The sequence below is a fragment of the Haemorhous mexicanus genome, chromosome 4, assembly GCF_027477595.1.
Source record: "Haemorhous mexicanus isolate bHaeMex1 chromosome 4, bHaeMex1.pri, whole genome shotgun sequence".
Classification (NCBI taxonomy): domain Eukaryota; kingdom Metazoa; phylum Chordata; class Aves; order Passeriformes; family Fringillidae; genus Haemorhous; species Haemorhous mexicanus.
Genome location: NC_082344.1, coordinates 69,399,172 through 69,414,534, shown reverse-complemented (window position 1 = coordinate 69,414,534; position 15,363 = coordinate 69,399,172). Strand labels below are relative to the sequence as shown.

General features: G+C 40.6%; 1 protein-coding gene and 1 non-coding gene across 8 annotated transcripts in view; both read left to right on the top strand.

The window, feature by feature from the left end:
* Window positions 1-15,363, top strand: part of NSD2 (nuclear receptor binding SET domain protein 2) — a 99,964-nt gene that overhangs the window by 80,166 nt on the left and 4,435 nt on the right. For all 7 annotated transcript variants that reach the window (XM_059845332.1, XM_059845330.1, XM_059845331.1 and 4 more), the window contains 12 exons: window positions 4,297-4,428; window positions 5,462-5,585; window positions 6,574-6,774; window positions 7,473-7,652; window positions 8,717-8,873; window positions 9,604-9,809; window positions 10,279-10,382; window positions 10,598-10,867; window positions 10,961-11,077; window positions 12,880-13,021; window positions 13,717-13,823; window positions 15,073-15,277. In XM_059845332.1, coding sequence (XP_059701315.1) covers window positions 4,297-4,428; window positions 5,462-5,585; window positions 6,574-6,774; window positions 7,473-7,652; window positions 8,717-8,873; window positions 9,604-9,809; window positions 10,279-10,382; window positions 10,598-10,867; window positions 10,961-11,077; window positions 12,880-13,021; window positions 13,717-13,823; window positions 15,073-15,277 — 1,945 coding nt within the window. The remainder of the gene's footprint in view (window positions 1-4,296; window positions 4,429-5,461; window positions 5,586-6,573; window positions 6,775-7,472; window positions 7,653-8,716; window positions 8,874-9,603; window positions 9,810-10,278; window positions 10,383-10,597; window positions 10,868-10,960; window positions 11,078-12,879; window positions 13,022-13,716; window positions 13,824-15,072; window positions 15,278-15,363) is intronic.
* On the top strand, window positions 12,600-12,730 carry LOC132327019 (small Cajal body-specific RNA 23). The gene has a single exon (XR_009486418.1). It is a non-coding gene; the product is annotated as a small Cajal body-specific RNA 23 (non-coding RNA).

Here is a 15,363-nt window from a genome sequence, read left to right as displayed (position 1 = left end):
TGATGTGCAGTATGTGAAGGTGATGGTGCTTGCACTGATCCTTACTTCAGCAGAGGAAGGGTGTCCTCCCTGTCACAGCAGCAGTAGCTGCTGAAGAGATGATGGCAGAGTTCAGGTGCAATTTCAGTGCAGAAACTTGGCATTTCCTAAAAGTCTGAAGTGAATTGCCTTGGCTTTTTCCCCCCTAAATTTATGCTCTTTAAAACAGTCCTTTGTCTTTATGAGAAATAAGAAATTACTCCAAATGTAAGGCAGAATAAAATAGCTACAAATTTCCAGTTAACATGTTTTGCCACTAATCTAAAGGTTGATTACTTTGAACCCCAGTCTGAATTTCAGAAGAGTTAATTATATACCATTTTCTTTGCTAGGAGGATTATATTACAAAAATAAGGACAAGACAAGCTCTGGTATGATTACAAAGGAAGATGTTTATTTATAATGTAAGAAGCCTCCCAAACCTGTCCAGATTTGTATTGAAGGCTGTGTTTTGGGCTCTGCTATGTGAACTGTTAAAAACTTCCACAGAAGTGTTCTGTTTCATTGCAGAGGTGGCTGTGTCACGTCAGCAGGAGCTGATTTCTAGCAATCTTCTTGTAAATCATCTTTGCTTAGTGACTGTTTCAATCTACATGTATTTTAATTGCAAAACTCAGTGGCCCTCAGATGAATCAGAACCTGTTAGGGCTGCTACAGCTTGCTGGGGGTACAAGTGTAGTTTTCCCAACCACCTCATGCTGTTCCTCTCTTAGGTTCTAAGTCATTTCTGAGAAGCACTGGATGAAGGGTTGGCTCAGCCTCTTCTCCACAGGCCTCAAGGAACAGATGCTCTTTTACTTCCCTGACATTTCCATTGGCTATTCTGGGATAACTGCAGGAGCTGGTGTTGAATTCCAGTTCTCTTCATAGAGGGAGCTTTCCTCAAAGATGCCTGGTAGACAGTGTTTCACCTGCAAGACACAAATAAGGGTCCAGTTAAATTACCCTAAAGAAATGCATCCCTTTCTTATGACAGGAAATCTGCTCCCCTTCCCTTTCATTAGGGCCCTAAGGTATGAAATCTCCTAGTGAAGTGTGTGTGAGCTGTGCATGGGTTATGGCTCTTGAAGAGGATGGTTAAAGCTCTGGGCATGGTGGCAAGGATGAAGAGGTGCATCCTGCAGCCTGCACCAGGCCACAGGGCTGTGTCACTGAGCTGCTTGTGCATGGAGTGACTCACAGGTGCTGAGACAGCCATGAGCAGGTATTTGCTCTTGACTGTGAAATACAAAACTGGTGCTTAAATAGAGCATTAGATTTGTAAAGTGTGTGAGACTCCTGGCAGCTGTAATGGAGAGATTTTGAAAGATACTCTCAGCCTGGCAGCCATTCAGTTGATGAACTGAGGGTATTTTGTTCATGCTCCATGTGTTGGTATTTGTGCTTGAAACCTGGCAATAAGCTGTAGGTGGATGTAAATTGCCAAGTTTTTGCTTTAAATGGGCTGACAGAATTTGGCTTTTGTGGTTGCATTTGTGATGTTGGGTTTGATTCTTGCCAGCAGTGCTCCTTTTTTTGGCTCAGTAACCATTTAATTTAAATAAAGGGCTGATGCATTCATTCTGAGGCGATAAAGTCTCTGTTCTGTAGGGAATTGATGGCAGCTTGAGGTTCACAAAGGCTGGGATTTTGTCACCCATACCTAGGGGGATGTCTTCTGCCAATAGGGCTCCCTTTCCATATAGAGGTCTGCATCCTCTGGTTGAACAGAGTGTATAAACCAAGGAAAATCTTGGGAAGCATTGCTTTGACTCATTCTCTTAACTGAATGTATTTATCACTGGGTATGTTCTGTTTCTCTGCTCTGTGTTTAAAAGCAGTGAGCTGGGGGAAGAGGAGCACCTTCCTCCAGGGCCAGGCTCCATGACTGTGCTGCAGGGAAGACTGTTAACTCAAGGGCTGCTGTACAAATGGGTTTTCTCTGGGTTTAGGTATTTTTGGGAAAAGCTGGGAAGCCCAATGTCAGGTTACAGCAAGACTGCTTGTTTTGCTTTGCTTTGTTTTGTTCTGTTTTGTTTTTAAGTGGAAAAGAAATGCGGATCTAAGACCTTCCAGCTTATTTTTCCTTTTTTTCTTTTCTAACCATGACTAATTCTGGCTAGTTCAAACAAGAACATAATGAGCTACTAAAAATGTTAGAGCAGTGTGCCACTAATTAATGTTTCTGTGGGAATAGTTTAAACAGAAATGAGCATGTGTGTAAGTTTACTTAAACCATAAGGGAAATTGGGTTTGTGTTTTTGCCGTGCTCCCACGCTGCCTTCCTTTATCTGCCCCTTCCCAGCAAGAATTTTGCAGGTCGCTATTTCACAGCTCCTTCCAGGTGACAGATTTCCTGGTGCCTGAACAAAGCAATGATTTTACCTGCAGTTTCTTTTAACCACTTATGAAATTGTCTGGCAGAATCTCCAAATCACTTCAGTTGTAGAAATTTCCATAGGTGAAGTGGAAGTATGAATTTGCACAGAGGAAATGAATTTATACCCTTGCAAGTAATGTGGGGGAAAAAAACCCCACCAACAACTGTCAGTCTGATCCAATTTATAAAATATTTTTAGACATGATCAAGGAAAGCAAATGTTAAATGGAGGAATGAAAGTTAGCTGGCAGCAGCAGTGAGAATTAATCACTCAAAACCAGTATTTCTAAAGGGATTTTATAAAAACTAAATCTAGGCCTGGCTTGGTCTTTTTATATTTTTATATTTTTCTTTCTGGTTTCAAATAATCATCTCTAATAAATTTGCACATTACATGGATTGGTTGATAAGGAGGTTGCATGTAGCTGCCTCCAGCATGTAGCTGGGCCATTTTTAGAAAAAGGGTAGATAAATATGAGATTCTGTGTCTGAAAACAAAGAGTAAATTCTTCTTATAAAGTGGGGTGTCTGTGTCCTGGCAAATGGCTATTGGCAAAAATGATCTCTTAAAACAGCACAGCAATTTAGAGTGACTTTCAGTGCTGCTTTGAAGAGACTTGGGGAGATTCTTGCACAGCAGAACAGAAGTGGAGAAGAGTGGTATCACGTTGGCTTGCTTTGGACACGGTACTTACAAGACTTGTAATGGGTTATTGCTTCCAGTTCTCATGCTTGATTTTTCAACAACCTTTCTAAAGCACAGAAAAGGTTTAGAGAAACCTCACTAAAATGCTCTAGATGCTGGGAAAAGTCCCCTAGGGAGAAGATTAGAGGGTGGAACAAAAAGGATTGAAACAGGCTTAATTGCAGCATGCTTCCACAGGAGGAAAATGTCTGCTTCCAAGGGACTTTTAATGTAGCTGAAATGCCTGGAGAAGGCATCATCAACTGTGAGCTGCAGTTAGACTACCCAGGAAGGACAGGAGGCAGTACTGTTAATGGTATGTGTGAATAACCATTAGAATGAGCTGAAAGAGAAATGAAGGCTTCCTTTTGCAATTCCAAATTGTGATCCTCTCCTGGAGAATGTACTTAGTGAGGCACAACTCACTGAGTATCATCTGGAGGCAACAGCATGAAATTCTGCATGTTCTGGTGCAATGTGAGACGAGACAAATGACTTGGTTGTCTGTTAACCTCCTTAAATTCTATTGAACTGAAAACTACCATGTATTCTATTTTAAATATGTTACTTGGGATGGGTTTTTTTAAAGTAAATTACAACTATTTTTAAAAACACCCCACAGTTATTACATCTAGATCTGTTATATGAGATTTATCCATAACAGAGCTATCTTCTGTAGTATTTTGAGTTTATTGTTGACTGTAATGTTCCTTAAAGATATTGAGAGCTGCTTGTTCTTTTTTTCCTCTCTTCTATATGCTGTTCACACTTCCTTGGAGAATATTTGGGTCAGAGACTTTGCAGCTTGGATTTTACCAAGTTTCTTTTTAAAAATTGACTGTTGCTCTCTCATAGATCACATGCTCAGACTTTGTTCAAGGGATTTGAAGATATCCCTGTGTTATGGCTAGGCACTTCTTGCTAACTGTATTATAGAACTGAGTATAAATAAAATGCCATATTGCAAAGTTCTGGTGTTCTGTTTTGGCTGCTGGGGAGGGGAATTGGTGTATAATCCTTTTGGTGAGACTTCCACAAATGCATATTCTGGTTTTAATCAAGGTGTTTTTTTGAAGGTAGGGGAAACAAAACCAGAAGAGCGTGCCTAAACCTGCTAGTCTGAGTTGCAGTGTGTGTGCTTCCATCAGTTCTGATGCTGTGCTAAGCTGCCCATGTGTGCCTGCTTTCTCTAACACCTGTGTTTAATCTTCAGATCTCTGATGGCCAAGGAGATGAGCGCTCAGAGTCCCCCTATGAGAGTGCTGATGAGACTCAGACTGAAGTGTCTATATCATCCAAAAAATCTGAGCGAGGAGTGGGAACAAAAAAAGAATATGTGTGTCAGGTGAGAGACCTTAGCTGGGCTGTGTTTCCTGAGCTTTCCTAGAAAAGGTCTTTTTAAATACGAAAATGACAATATTAGGCTAGAAACAGGTTTATCATGTGTGTCTGAGATGTCTGTTAGTGATGAGGTTGCCATGGCAGTAAATGGGATTCTTAATACCTAATTATTTTTTTCTTGACCTCCAGTAAATGACTTAGCCTTTCTGCTTGAGTTTCCAGGTCTGTAAGATAAGCATAATTTGTAGCTCAGAAGAAGCCACATGAGTGTTGCCAGGTGACTGGTCAGGTGATGCAGAAGAGCTGCTGCTTTCTCTGTTAGCACAGAGGAGGAAGCCCAGCCCAGTGGGGTTTGTGCTCTGCTTGCAGCAGAGATGGCAGCACTGCCCTGCTCTGGTGTGCAGGCAGGAAGCCACTGAAAGCAGAAGCCTTTCCTCAGACTGTTCTAGAAGGGCTCTTAGGCTATGAAAAATCATCCAGATCAAATTTGTTTCTGTGAGGCTGGGCAAGCAGTTAAATTCCATTTTTTGTACATAGTGGGAATGAGATTGTATCTGTCTATAAATGTTGGGTAATCCTTAAATTCTGCCAGCACTGTTGGGTTCATTTTTAGTTATGCATGTGTCACTGCTAACCACTCAGACACAGGGTTTCATTGTGCCAACTAAACCGATTCCCTTTTGCCAAGGAAAAGGAAAGGAAGGATGCTTTTTAACCCTTTTCAGATGCAGCAGTGTGCTCAGGGAATATTTCTTACAGCTTTTTTTTCCTATTCCTTTTTTTCTGTCAGGTTGTATTTACTCCTGATCCATGGTCTGAGAGGGATATTTCTAGTGGTTTAATGATTCTGTTACCTGTTTCAGCTTGAATTCAGGGCATGTGACGATGTTTGTAAAATTATCTTTCACTTGTTAAATTTGATTTCGACAATGGGAAAAGATATTTTGAGGAGCAGTATATGAAAAGGAATAAAGAAAACTTTTTTTTTTCCACGTATGAACTTTTCTTTAACATTCAATGCCTTTGTGTTGTAAAAGCTGTGTGAAAAAACAGGTGATCTCCTGCTGTGTGAAGGACTTTGCTATCGAGCTTTTCATGTAAGCTGCCTTGGGCTCTCTGGAAGACCAGCAGGAAAATTCATTTGTAGTGAATGTACATCAGGCAAGTTTGTCCCTTTCTATTAATTAGAAAAAATTAAATTGTAGTTTTCCCATATATTGTTCTAGGACATCCTCCTGGACAGAGTTTGTATCCTCAGAGAACCCTTACTTATCTTTGGGATGTGACAGGGTGGGAGTCCATAGAGTACCACTAAGTGTGCCACGTTTTACAAAGTTCACCCTGTTTTCAGTGAGAACTCTCTTGCAACTTGGCTAATTTAATCAGAATTCCATTGCCTTAATAACTTCAGGTGATTTGCTTTCTGAGAACAATTAGAGAAGAGGTTTAAAGTCTGCCACAATGACTTAAGAAATTGTAGAGAAAAGAGTGGAGAGTGAAACGTTTTAAGTTACTTTTCAGTCCTTTGTGTGTCTGCCTCAGTCTTCTGCTTTTCCTGTTAAAAGACTACCTTATTGCTATTAATTTAATTTGCTTTTAATCCTGTAATAACTGCTTGGAAGTTCTTAATCTCAAAACTTTACATAAGATTTGTGTTCTTGCTCATAAGCTCGTTTCAGTACATGCAGTAAACCTTGTTGGAACTGCTGCTTCAAAATAAAGAAAAAAGATTAGAGGGTGGTTGTCTTTGGTTTGTGGTCCTGCTTCAAATTTCAGAGGACCGCAGGCAAGCCATCATCCTATTCCATTGGTTATAAAAAATTTGAAAACTAAAAATTCCTACTTGTCCTGGCGTACTGAGGCTTATAAATAAGAACATAAAATCAGAGTGGTGAGGCTTTGGGTGTTGTTTTTATGCCTCAACTGCAAATGGGTTTGCTTTATTTTATTTGTATCTGAGCAGATCAGTATTTAATACTAAAGAGCTAAAGTAAATAGATTGCTGCATCAAGTAATGCAGTTGATTTGCTGAAAAAAACCTCCTCCACACCACAAAAGCAATTCCCTAATGCATAACATAAATGCATGGGAGAGGTGTTTAAAATTCATGTGTTTGGATATTACATTCTGTTTATCATTTTGCCACTAGGTGTGCACACCTGTTTCGTGTGTAAGGAGAGAAAGGCAGATGTGAAACGCTGTGTTGTGTCTCACTGTGGCAAATTCTACCACGAAGCTTGTGTGAAAAAATTTCATCTCACTGTCTTCGAGAACAGGGGGTTTCGGTGTCCTCTCCACAGCTGCCTCAGCTGTCATGTCAGTAACCCCTCACATCCACGAATTTCAAAAGGTAGTTTCATTTTATGTTTATATGGCTGATGAATTCACTTTATTTATGGTATGTTAAGGTAAAGAATGTGTTCATTTGAGAGCTGCTAGCTGCAGTTTTGTAAGGCATAAATGGACTATCAATTCATTCAGAATTTTTTTTAAAGTTGTAAATAGAGTATGTTTTACTCAGCTTTAGTATTTACCTTGTTTGTGCTCTTTTTTTAACTAGCTTTCAGTTAACCATAGTTAACCATGTTTTCTTCTCAAGAGAGAATGACATATAGAATATGTAGGTGATGAGGAGAGAGGCAAAGCAGTGAGGGCAGGACCTGAGAATGTACAAACACTGCAGCAAAGCTCGATGAACATGGAGACATTTTGATTCTGTGCAGGTTTTTAGCTTTGGGCAACACTTGCAGACAAAATTACATGACTCAGAAAGACTCATGTCTACCCTGATATGCATAATTAAAGCTTTAAATTGGGAGTAAAAAAAACCTTTGTAAATTCAGTATTGTTGCAAATACGCAAGCGTTGAAAACACTACGCCTGGGGTTTTGTGTGTGTGTGTGTGTGAGAGTGTGTATAGGGTGTCTCAGCACCTCTTTTTTGCTGAAATGACGAGTCAGTTTTGTCCCAGAGTACCTCAGCAGTGCTGTGCTTTGCCACATGTTGCCAGCTGTGCCCCAGGGTGACCTGTGAGTTGGTGCTTTGCAGGGAAGATGATGCGCTGCGTGCGCTGCCCCGTCGCGTACCACGCCGGGGACGTTTGCATCGCGGCGGGATGCGCTGTCATCGCCTCCAACAGCATCGTGTGCACCAACCACTTCACTGCCATGAAGGGCAAAAGCCACCACGCCCATGTCAATGTCAGCTGGTGCTTTGTGTGCTCCAAAGGTAAAGGGCTGGGGAGGGAGCTCCTTCAGAAGTGTGGAGTCAAAGCGTTTTGTTCTTCAGCTCAAGTGTTGTTGTTCTAATCTGTTCATAGCAAAGCGTTAGAAATGTGGCATATTAAGTTAGGCTTTGTTAGGCTGGGCTATAATGTGAAGTTGGCTTATGCTGCTTCAGGGTTTTAAATATCCTTTTTTTCCAGAAATAATTTATTAAAGAATGTTTTTACTTGGGCTTTATCCAACAACCAGAAGCCTGGTCAATTCTTTACAAGAGACACCTAATGAGTATTTTTCTGTTCTTTCCTTTGTGTTCAATGTACTAAAGCTTTTTGTGTTTCTTTATTGCTATTATGTAATATTACACCATAAATATTTTAAGAGTTGCTTTTCGTTTAGCAGCAGACTGCAGATTGGATCAGTATTAGTTGTTGCTGGGTTTGCTACTAATTAAGGGTGTTTTGTTTTATCTTGTACAATAAATCTGTTCCTTATTGACAACCACAAAATGCATAGTGCTGATTAAACTTGTAGCAGTGAAACTTTACCTGATTTGTTAACAAATTAACATGCAGCATAGCAGCTTTTAAGCTGCAGCCAACTTTCCATTTGATAATTCATGAAACAAACTAACAACCTTGTTCCTTCTGTCCCCCAGGGTGGAAAAAAAAACCCCAAAAATCATAAGAGAAATATGTTGTGGTTACAATTTTTTTTACATAGAAATGTTAATATATATTAAAACTGTGTTAAACATATTGTAGTCATTAAAGTACAGCAAAGTAATTATAATTTGTGCATTATTCTGGCATTTTTATCACCAGCTTGCTTGTTATTTTGCATGTGTTACTAACCTGAGTCTGCCAGGCATTCAGATTAGTCAGGACCTTTTGGCTGCTGTACCCAGCTAAGTGATGTGTGTATTTGTTGCTGAGGGTCAGCATGTTTTAACCATTTATTTTCTAATTGAACCTACCACATGTGTGTCATTTCTAAGCTGTCTGGAAGGCAAAACTTATACTTTAATCTTGATGTTTTCCAACCTTTTTTCCTTTTTCTGTGTCTGTGCAGGTGGCAGTTTGCTGTGCTGTGAGTCCTGCCCAGCAGCCTTTCACCCTGACTGCCTAAACATCGAAATGCCAGATGGGAGCTGGTACTGCAATGACTGCAGGGCGGGCAAGAAGCTCCATTTCCAGGATATTATTTGGGTTAAACTGGGAAATTACAGGTCTGATGAAGGAATTTGTGTTGTTTTACAGTACTGGCATGTTTAACTAAGGATCATACAATTGGTTGCTCCTGTAGGCCAGCCTTGCTGCACACTGATTTCTGACTCCTCTCTGAACTAGGGACCTCACCTCCTTGCAAGCTTCAGGTTCAAAGATTTGCAGCTTTGCTGCTCCTGGCCAAGGCATTTTCCATACAGGACTCCTTGGGTCTTCTGACCTCTACCTCCAGTGTAGGAGCCTTGTTTGTGTCAGAGATCTCTGCCAATAAATTGGTGTAACTGGTAATTGGCTAAATTACTCCCTCACGGGCTGGGACATCAGTCACTCAGGTTGTTGGTGTTTCTCACTTGGATGAGATCTGAGTGAGAGAGAGGTAGCTGGGGGTTATCCATGAAACATTAATAAGTGTTATCAACCTTCTCTTGATCTTTGACAATTACAATATTTGCAGGTCTTGTAAAGATGATGGTTTTGCTACCCAGACATAGGGAGTCCTGTGTGTGTGCTTACCTTGCAGGCAGGTGAAGTCTCACAGATCTGAGTGTCAGACTTTCCTTTTCTAGTCTTCTCTCACTCCCTGCTAAGAGAGGGGACAAAATAATTTTACATCCTCTCAGATCTTGGAAATAATAATCAGTTACTGCTGTTTCGAGTGATTTTATTGAACTGTCTCTTGCAGAAAAAGCTTGACTAAAATGCTGTATTCTTTTATTTGTACTTCTGTGCTAGATGGTGGCCTGCAGAAGTTTGCCATCCGAAAAACGTTCCCCCAAATATCCAGAAAATGAAGCATGAAATCGGAGAATTTCCTGTGTTTTTCTTTGGTTCTAAGGATTACTATTGGACGCACCAAGCACGGGTGTTCCCTTACATGGAGGGAGACAGAGGGAGTAGATACCAAGGGATCAAAGGAATTGGAAAAGTCTTCAAAAATGGTACACAGCTAAAAGTAAACAAAAATAATCCTGGGATGTGCATGCTTTGCTTTCTTCACACATAGCCTTGGTTTTGAAATTTTGTTTTACAATATTGAATTAAAGAAATTTGTGCTGTCCTGGGCAACAGTCACTATTACTGTCTTTGCATGAAAACATTATTTTAATGTCTTGTAAAAGACTGGCATCAAACTGAAATTTTATCTGATGATTTTTTACTTTCTGGATAGTTAAAAAAAAAGGACTAAGAGAGTAGACCCTTTCAGACTCCTTCAGACTGGGGGACTGAAAGAGTAGAATTAATACATCTGTTAAGAGCAGTAAGACTCCAGAAGCATTGATTGAAAGAAAATTAAATGATGGGACTAGGACAATGCTTTGTTTTAACACACATGGGAAAGAGCAAGTGAGTTTGGGGGGGGAGTAATCCTCTTTCTGGCATTTCTGTTGATGCTGCAATCTTTTTCAGCTTTGCAAGAAGCTGAAACTCGGTTTCGAGAAATAAAACTACAGCGAGAAGCCAAAGAAACCCAGGAGAGTGAACGTAAACCTCCACCATACAAGCATATTAAGGTAAAGTTTGAGGAAATGGGTACTCAAAGGTTTGAGCTGAGCAGTGAGATAGGGTCAGGTTGTAGTGATGGTAACTGTTCTTTTACAGTCATGAGATGGTGAAATTTGGCTGTTGTTGGAGTGGTGCAAAACCAAATTAGCAAGCACTGTGTAACTCTTGCAATAAACCTAACTGTTCTAAGGTCATATTTGCTCTATTTTAATGAATTTTCCAGGTGAATAAACCTTGTGGTAAAGTGCAGATCTACACTGCTGACATATCTGAGATTCCCAAGTGCAACTGCAAACCCACGGACGAAAACCCGTGTGGCTTTGACTCCGAGTGCCTCAACCGGATGCTGATGTACGAGTGCCACCCCCAGGTGTGCCCGGCAGGGGAGCGCTGCCAGAACCAGTGCTTCACCAAGCGCCAGTACCCCGAGACAAAGATCATCAAAACTGATGGCAAAGGCTGGGGGCTGGTAGCCAAGAGGGACATCAAAAAGGTAGGAATTGTTCTTACCCAGCAGAATGGGTGACCTGCCATGCTGTTGGTGGGTTTGGGATATACTTCACTAGTGATACTTGGTGTCTTTCAGGGGGAGTTTGTCAATGAGTATGTGGGAGAGCTGATTGATGAAGAGGAATGTATGGCAAGAATCAAATATGCACATGAAAATGACATCACCCACTTCTATATGCTTACTATTGATAAGGTAAGGTATTTGATTTTTTTTTTGCCATTATTTACTTACAACCTTATTTTGATCTCTTATATTGGCAGGGTACTCTGCTACCTTTGTCATTCTACACTTTCACATACTCACAGCATTTCATCTTCTGTGCCTGCTCTCTCCATTCTATATGTACATAATGAATCTCCTTAGTTCTGTGTTATGTGATAAATTACATATTAAGGTCTACAGGTTGTGTTTTGTTGCTTGAAATGAAGTACAGTACTTAACCTGCACCTGTAAGTACAAAGTACTTACTTGGCTAGTCTTAAAATGAAGTATGAAGTTTGGGGAAATAATAGTGATCCAGTGGAAGGAGTTGCTGTTAGCAATCCTTTTACTAAAATTTCAACAGCAGACAATAAAATTCTCACTCGAGAGAATGTGGAATAGAATTGTGAGGCTGTGTCCTATATAGGGCATTTAATCTTTTTTGTAGCCATCTGTCCCATCCATTGTTTATGGCAAAACCAGGCTTGTGCTTTTGTAGAAACTCTTTTCTGAAAGCACTCTCTGTAAGTAGCCAGCCAACCCTCCACAAATTGATTCACAGCAAATTATTGCAGCAGGTTAATTAACACACCAAAATAATTCAGCACCTGTGCCTCTGTGCACACCTCTGAGTATTTTCTTCCTCAGGAGAAGGAGAAAGTGAAGAACCTGGACAGCAGGAGTTATAGATTATTTATATTATATTGCTTCAGTCCCCAGACAGCGAGATAGGAGAAAAACAAGATCTGGCTGCCAGTTCTGCAATTTTTTTCAGTCCCAACCACCACTCTTTTTCCCAAGGCTCTTGCTCTGTATTTGCACAGCTACTGTTTCCATGAGTCCTGTAACTGAGGAGTTCTGCACAGGAGTTACCACCACAGCATGGTGAAACCACATTTCTCTGAACACTTAAAGTTTCTCACTCCTCTACTAGATTGACATACAACATCAGTGGGTTAATATCTGAACTGAACATGTATTTGACTCTTGCTGTCATTAATAAATGCTCATTGTGGGTCTGTCTTGCCTAAACTGCTGGTGCCATTGTGAGGCTGAGCTGCCCGTGCAGTGAAAGGTGTGCACATAGGCATGACAGTCACACATGTGCATTATAAAAATGAGCTAGAAGGAAACTATAATAATACTTCATAAATAAGCAAAGCCTTCTCAAGCAGCTATGCAAAGAAACAGTTCTGGCAATTTCAAGCTTTGTGTTTTATTTTGTTAATGTCTGGTATATTTCGTGGAGATAGAAATTTAAGAGCAATTGTTTGTAGGAATGGGATGTTTTTAGCTTACCAAGAGCTTGTTTGCATTTAAACTAGGCTGATTTGGGGAAAGAAATCTGGTGAGAAACTGGTAATCTCTGGAAGTAATCATGCATTTGGTAAATGCCATAAGTACCATACTCACAAATGGCTCACAGCTCCATGAGTGCAAAGTAAATGGTAAAGGATTGAGTCTGAGTTTTGAAGCTTCCTGGGGAAGGGGGTTCCTTAACATGCCCACCATAATGCTCACAAGCACACTTATCCTGCCCTGTGGCTGTGATGGGTGCTGGGAAAATGTGAGCTAGAGCATGAGTATTGCTTTGGGAGTGTCCCATTCCAGGCCATGTGGGACACTACAGTTATCAATACAACATGTACCTGCAGTTGCCTTGCGTGCTCTGGGTAGCAACACCATGTCAGCTCTGAATGCAGCTATGGAAATCAGTTATGGATGATTTTTATGGTTTGTTGTGATGGAGGGGAGAGAAAAACCCTTCAGTTTGTTGCTGGTTTGTTCTCCAGGACCGTATTATTGATGCTGGCCCCAAAGGAAACTATTCCCGGTTCATGAATCACAGCTGCCAACCAAATTGTGAGACCCTGAAGTGGACAGTGAATGGAGACACTCGTGTGGGGCTCTTTGCTGTGTGTGACATTCCTGCAGGTACATCAGCTCAGCTGGCTTTGCTTTCGCTCTCTCAGTTAAACCTTTTGTGCATTTATGAGTGGGACAGTCGTGGTTTAACTGATTCAGAGCAAATATTTTTGTAGAGGACTCGGTACGCAGAGGAGATGCTTTGTGATCTTTGTGATGCTTTGTGATCACTAAAAATCCTTTTGATTTTTAGTGATCACAAAGCATCAAAAATCCTTTTGATTTTTAGTGGTTTTTAATTGTGAGTCCCATGGCTGCTTTTTGTTCCTTGCTTCTAGGGCAGCTTTGTGTTTTGGAACTCTCAAATGCATAACAAGAACATAATAAGCTTAAGGAGTGGATGTAGGAGGCTGTTTAGAATTGTCTGTTTTCTGGTTTGTGTACACACATGCTCACACACATACCTATCTATCTATAGCTATTTCGAGCTGGATAGATGGATGGATATAATATGTGTGAAGGCCAAACACAAGCACAGTTTTGTGAAGTCAAACAAATTTATTTTAAAATGTACTTGCATAAGATATCATGATATATATGGGCATCTGGTTAATCATTGTCAGTGCTTATAAGCAGTAAAGAGAGGGAAAATCCTATGACAATACATCAACAAGCAAGTCCCAAACTAGCAGACAGATAGCACCAGCTGTATTTGTTTGCAAGAATTTTGATAAAATTTGTTACCTTGTCCTTTTTACACTCAGGGACGGAGCTGACTTTTAATTACAACCTTGACTGTCTGGGCAATGAAAAAACAGTCTGCAAATGTGGTGCCCCAAACTGCAGTGGATTTCTTGGGGACAGACCAAAGGCAAGTAATATATCAAATAATACATCCAGAGATTTTGACAGTCTTGTCAGGGGAAGGGTTGTAGAAGCTTCAAACTGACTAAGAATGTGCCTAACTGTGGCCAGTGAGATTATTCTGGCATTCTATTCATATTTCCCCACTTAAATCTTCCAGTATGATTATTTTGCTAAGATTCGTTGAAAACAAATTGAGTGGAACTGAAGAATAAAAAATGTGAGTTTTGAATGTGGAAAAAAAGTTACCAAAGTATATCAAGAAATGATCTGTATGATTCCTGTCCAGGTTAGTTTGAAACCTGTAATCCAGCAGAGGCTGATGGAGCTTCCTGAAGGGCTGGCATAGGAGTGTGGGGGAAGGCACAAGTACCACCTGTAGATGTTCAAAAGCTGCACTTCCCTCTGGTCCTTCACACTGCTCAGTACCAGCCACTTCAGAGGGTGGACTGGGAGACTTCAGAACCCACACAGCTGGTTTTTGTTAAGAGATGGACTTGAATGAGGTTTCACATAAGCCTGTGAACATTTACACAGACCACCATGAAGAAATTAAATGTTACAGTTCAGTTTTATGGAGTTGTCTGCATTGGTAGATAGAATGGGCTAATTTAAAAGAAAGTAGTTAGTGATTACTGGGGTTGAGAGGGAGGGAATGATGGTAGAGATGTTGAAAAATCATCCAAATTTTATATGAGTTGGTGAAGGAGAGTTAAAGTGCAAGCAGCACTTGAAAGCTGCCTCTGTGCATGCAGCACAGAATTGAAGTCAGATTGAAATAGGGGTAAGGTTTGGTATATTCTTTCTGTCATTAACTACATTTCCTGAAGTTCTGCTGTCTGTTCCTCAAAGAAAAATGGGGACAGGTTTTAGCAATCCCAGCATGAGTATTCACAACTGGAAGGGAAAAATGGATATTGAAGTGATTGATGGTGCAAGTACATAATGAGGGTGAATTAGCCACAAGTAGATTAGACTGGAACTTGGAAGACCTTTGGTCAGTGACAAGAAAATGAAGGGTTTTTTCATAGGAAGGTCCTGTAGGGAGAAGATGTGGTTTCAGGATGACTTCTCAAGGGTCAGTGTAGGTTTTTTGTCAGCACAGATCAGTACAGTGAAGCACTTGGCAGGTCTGCCCCAAGTCAGGCTCTTGGGTGTGTGCACGGTCTGCCAGGTGTGCCAACAGCTTGGCAAGGTTGTGTAATGTTTTTCTTTTGCAAAACTGGCATTTACAGATTTGTATCTTACTCTTTTAGAATTCTTCCACTAATGCCTCAGAAGAAAAAGGCAAAAAGACCAAAAAGAGAACACGGAGACGCAGAACGAAAAATGAAGGGAAGAAGGAATCTGAAGATGATTGTTTCCGTTGTGGTGATGGAGGCCAGCTGGTGCTGTGTGACAGGAAATCTTGTACTAAAGCTTATCATCTCTCCTGCCTTGGTTTGGTAAAACGTCCTTTTGGTGAGTCAGCCCATGTCTTACACTTGTATAATTAACTTGTGCAGGTACCTCAGTTACTGCACTGAAATAACTCAGGGGCGTCATCC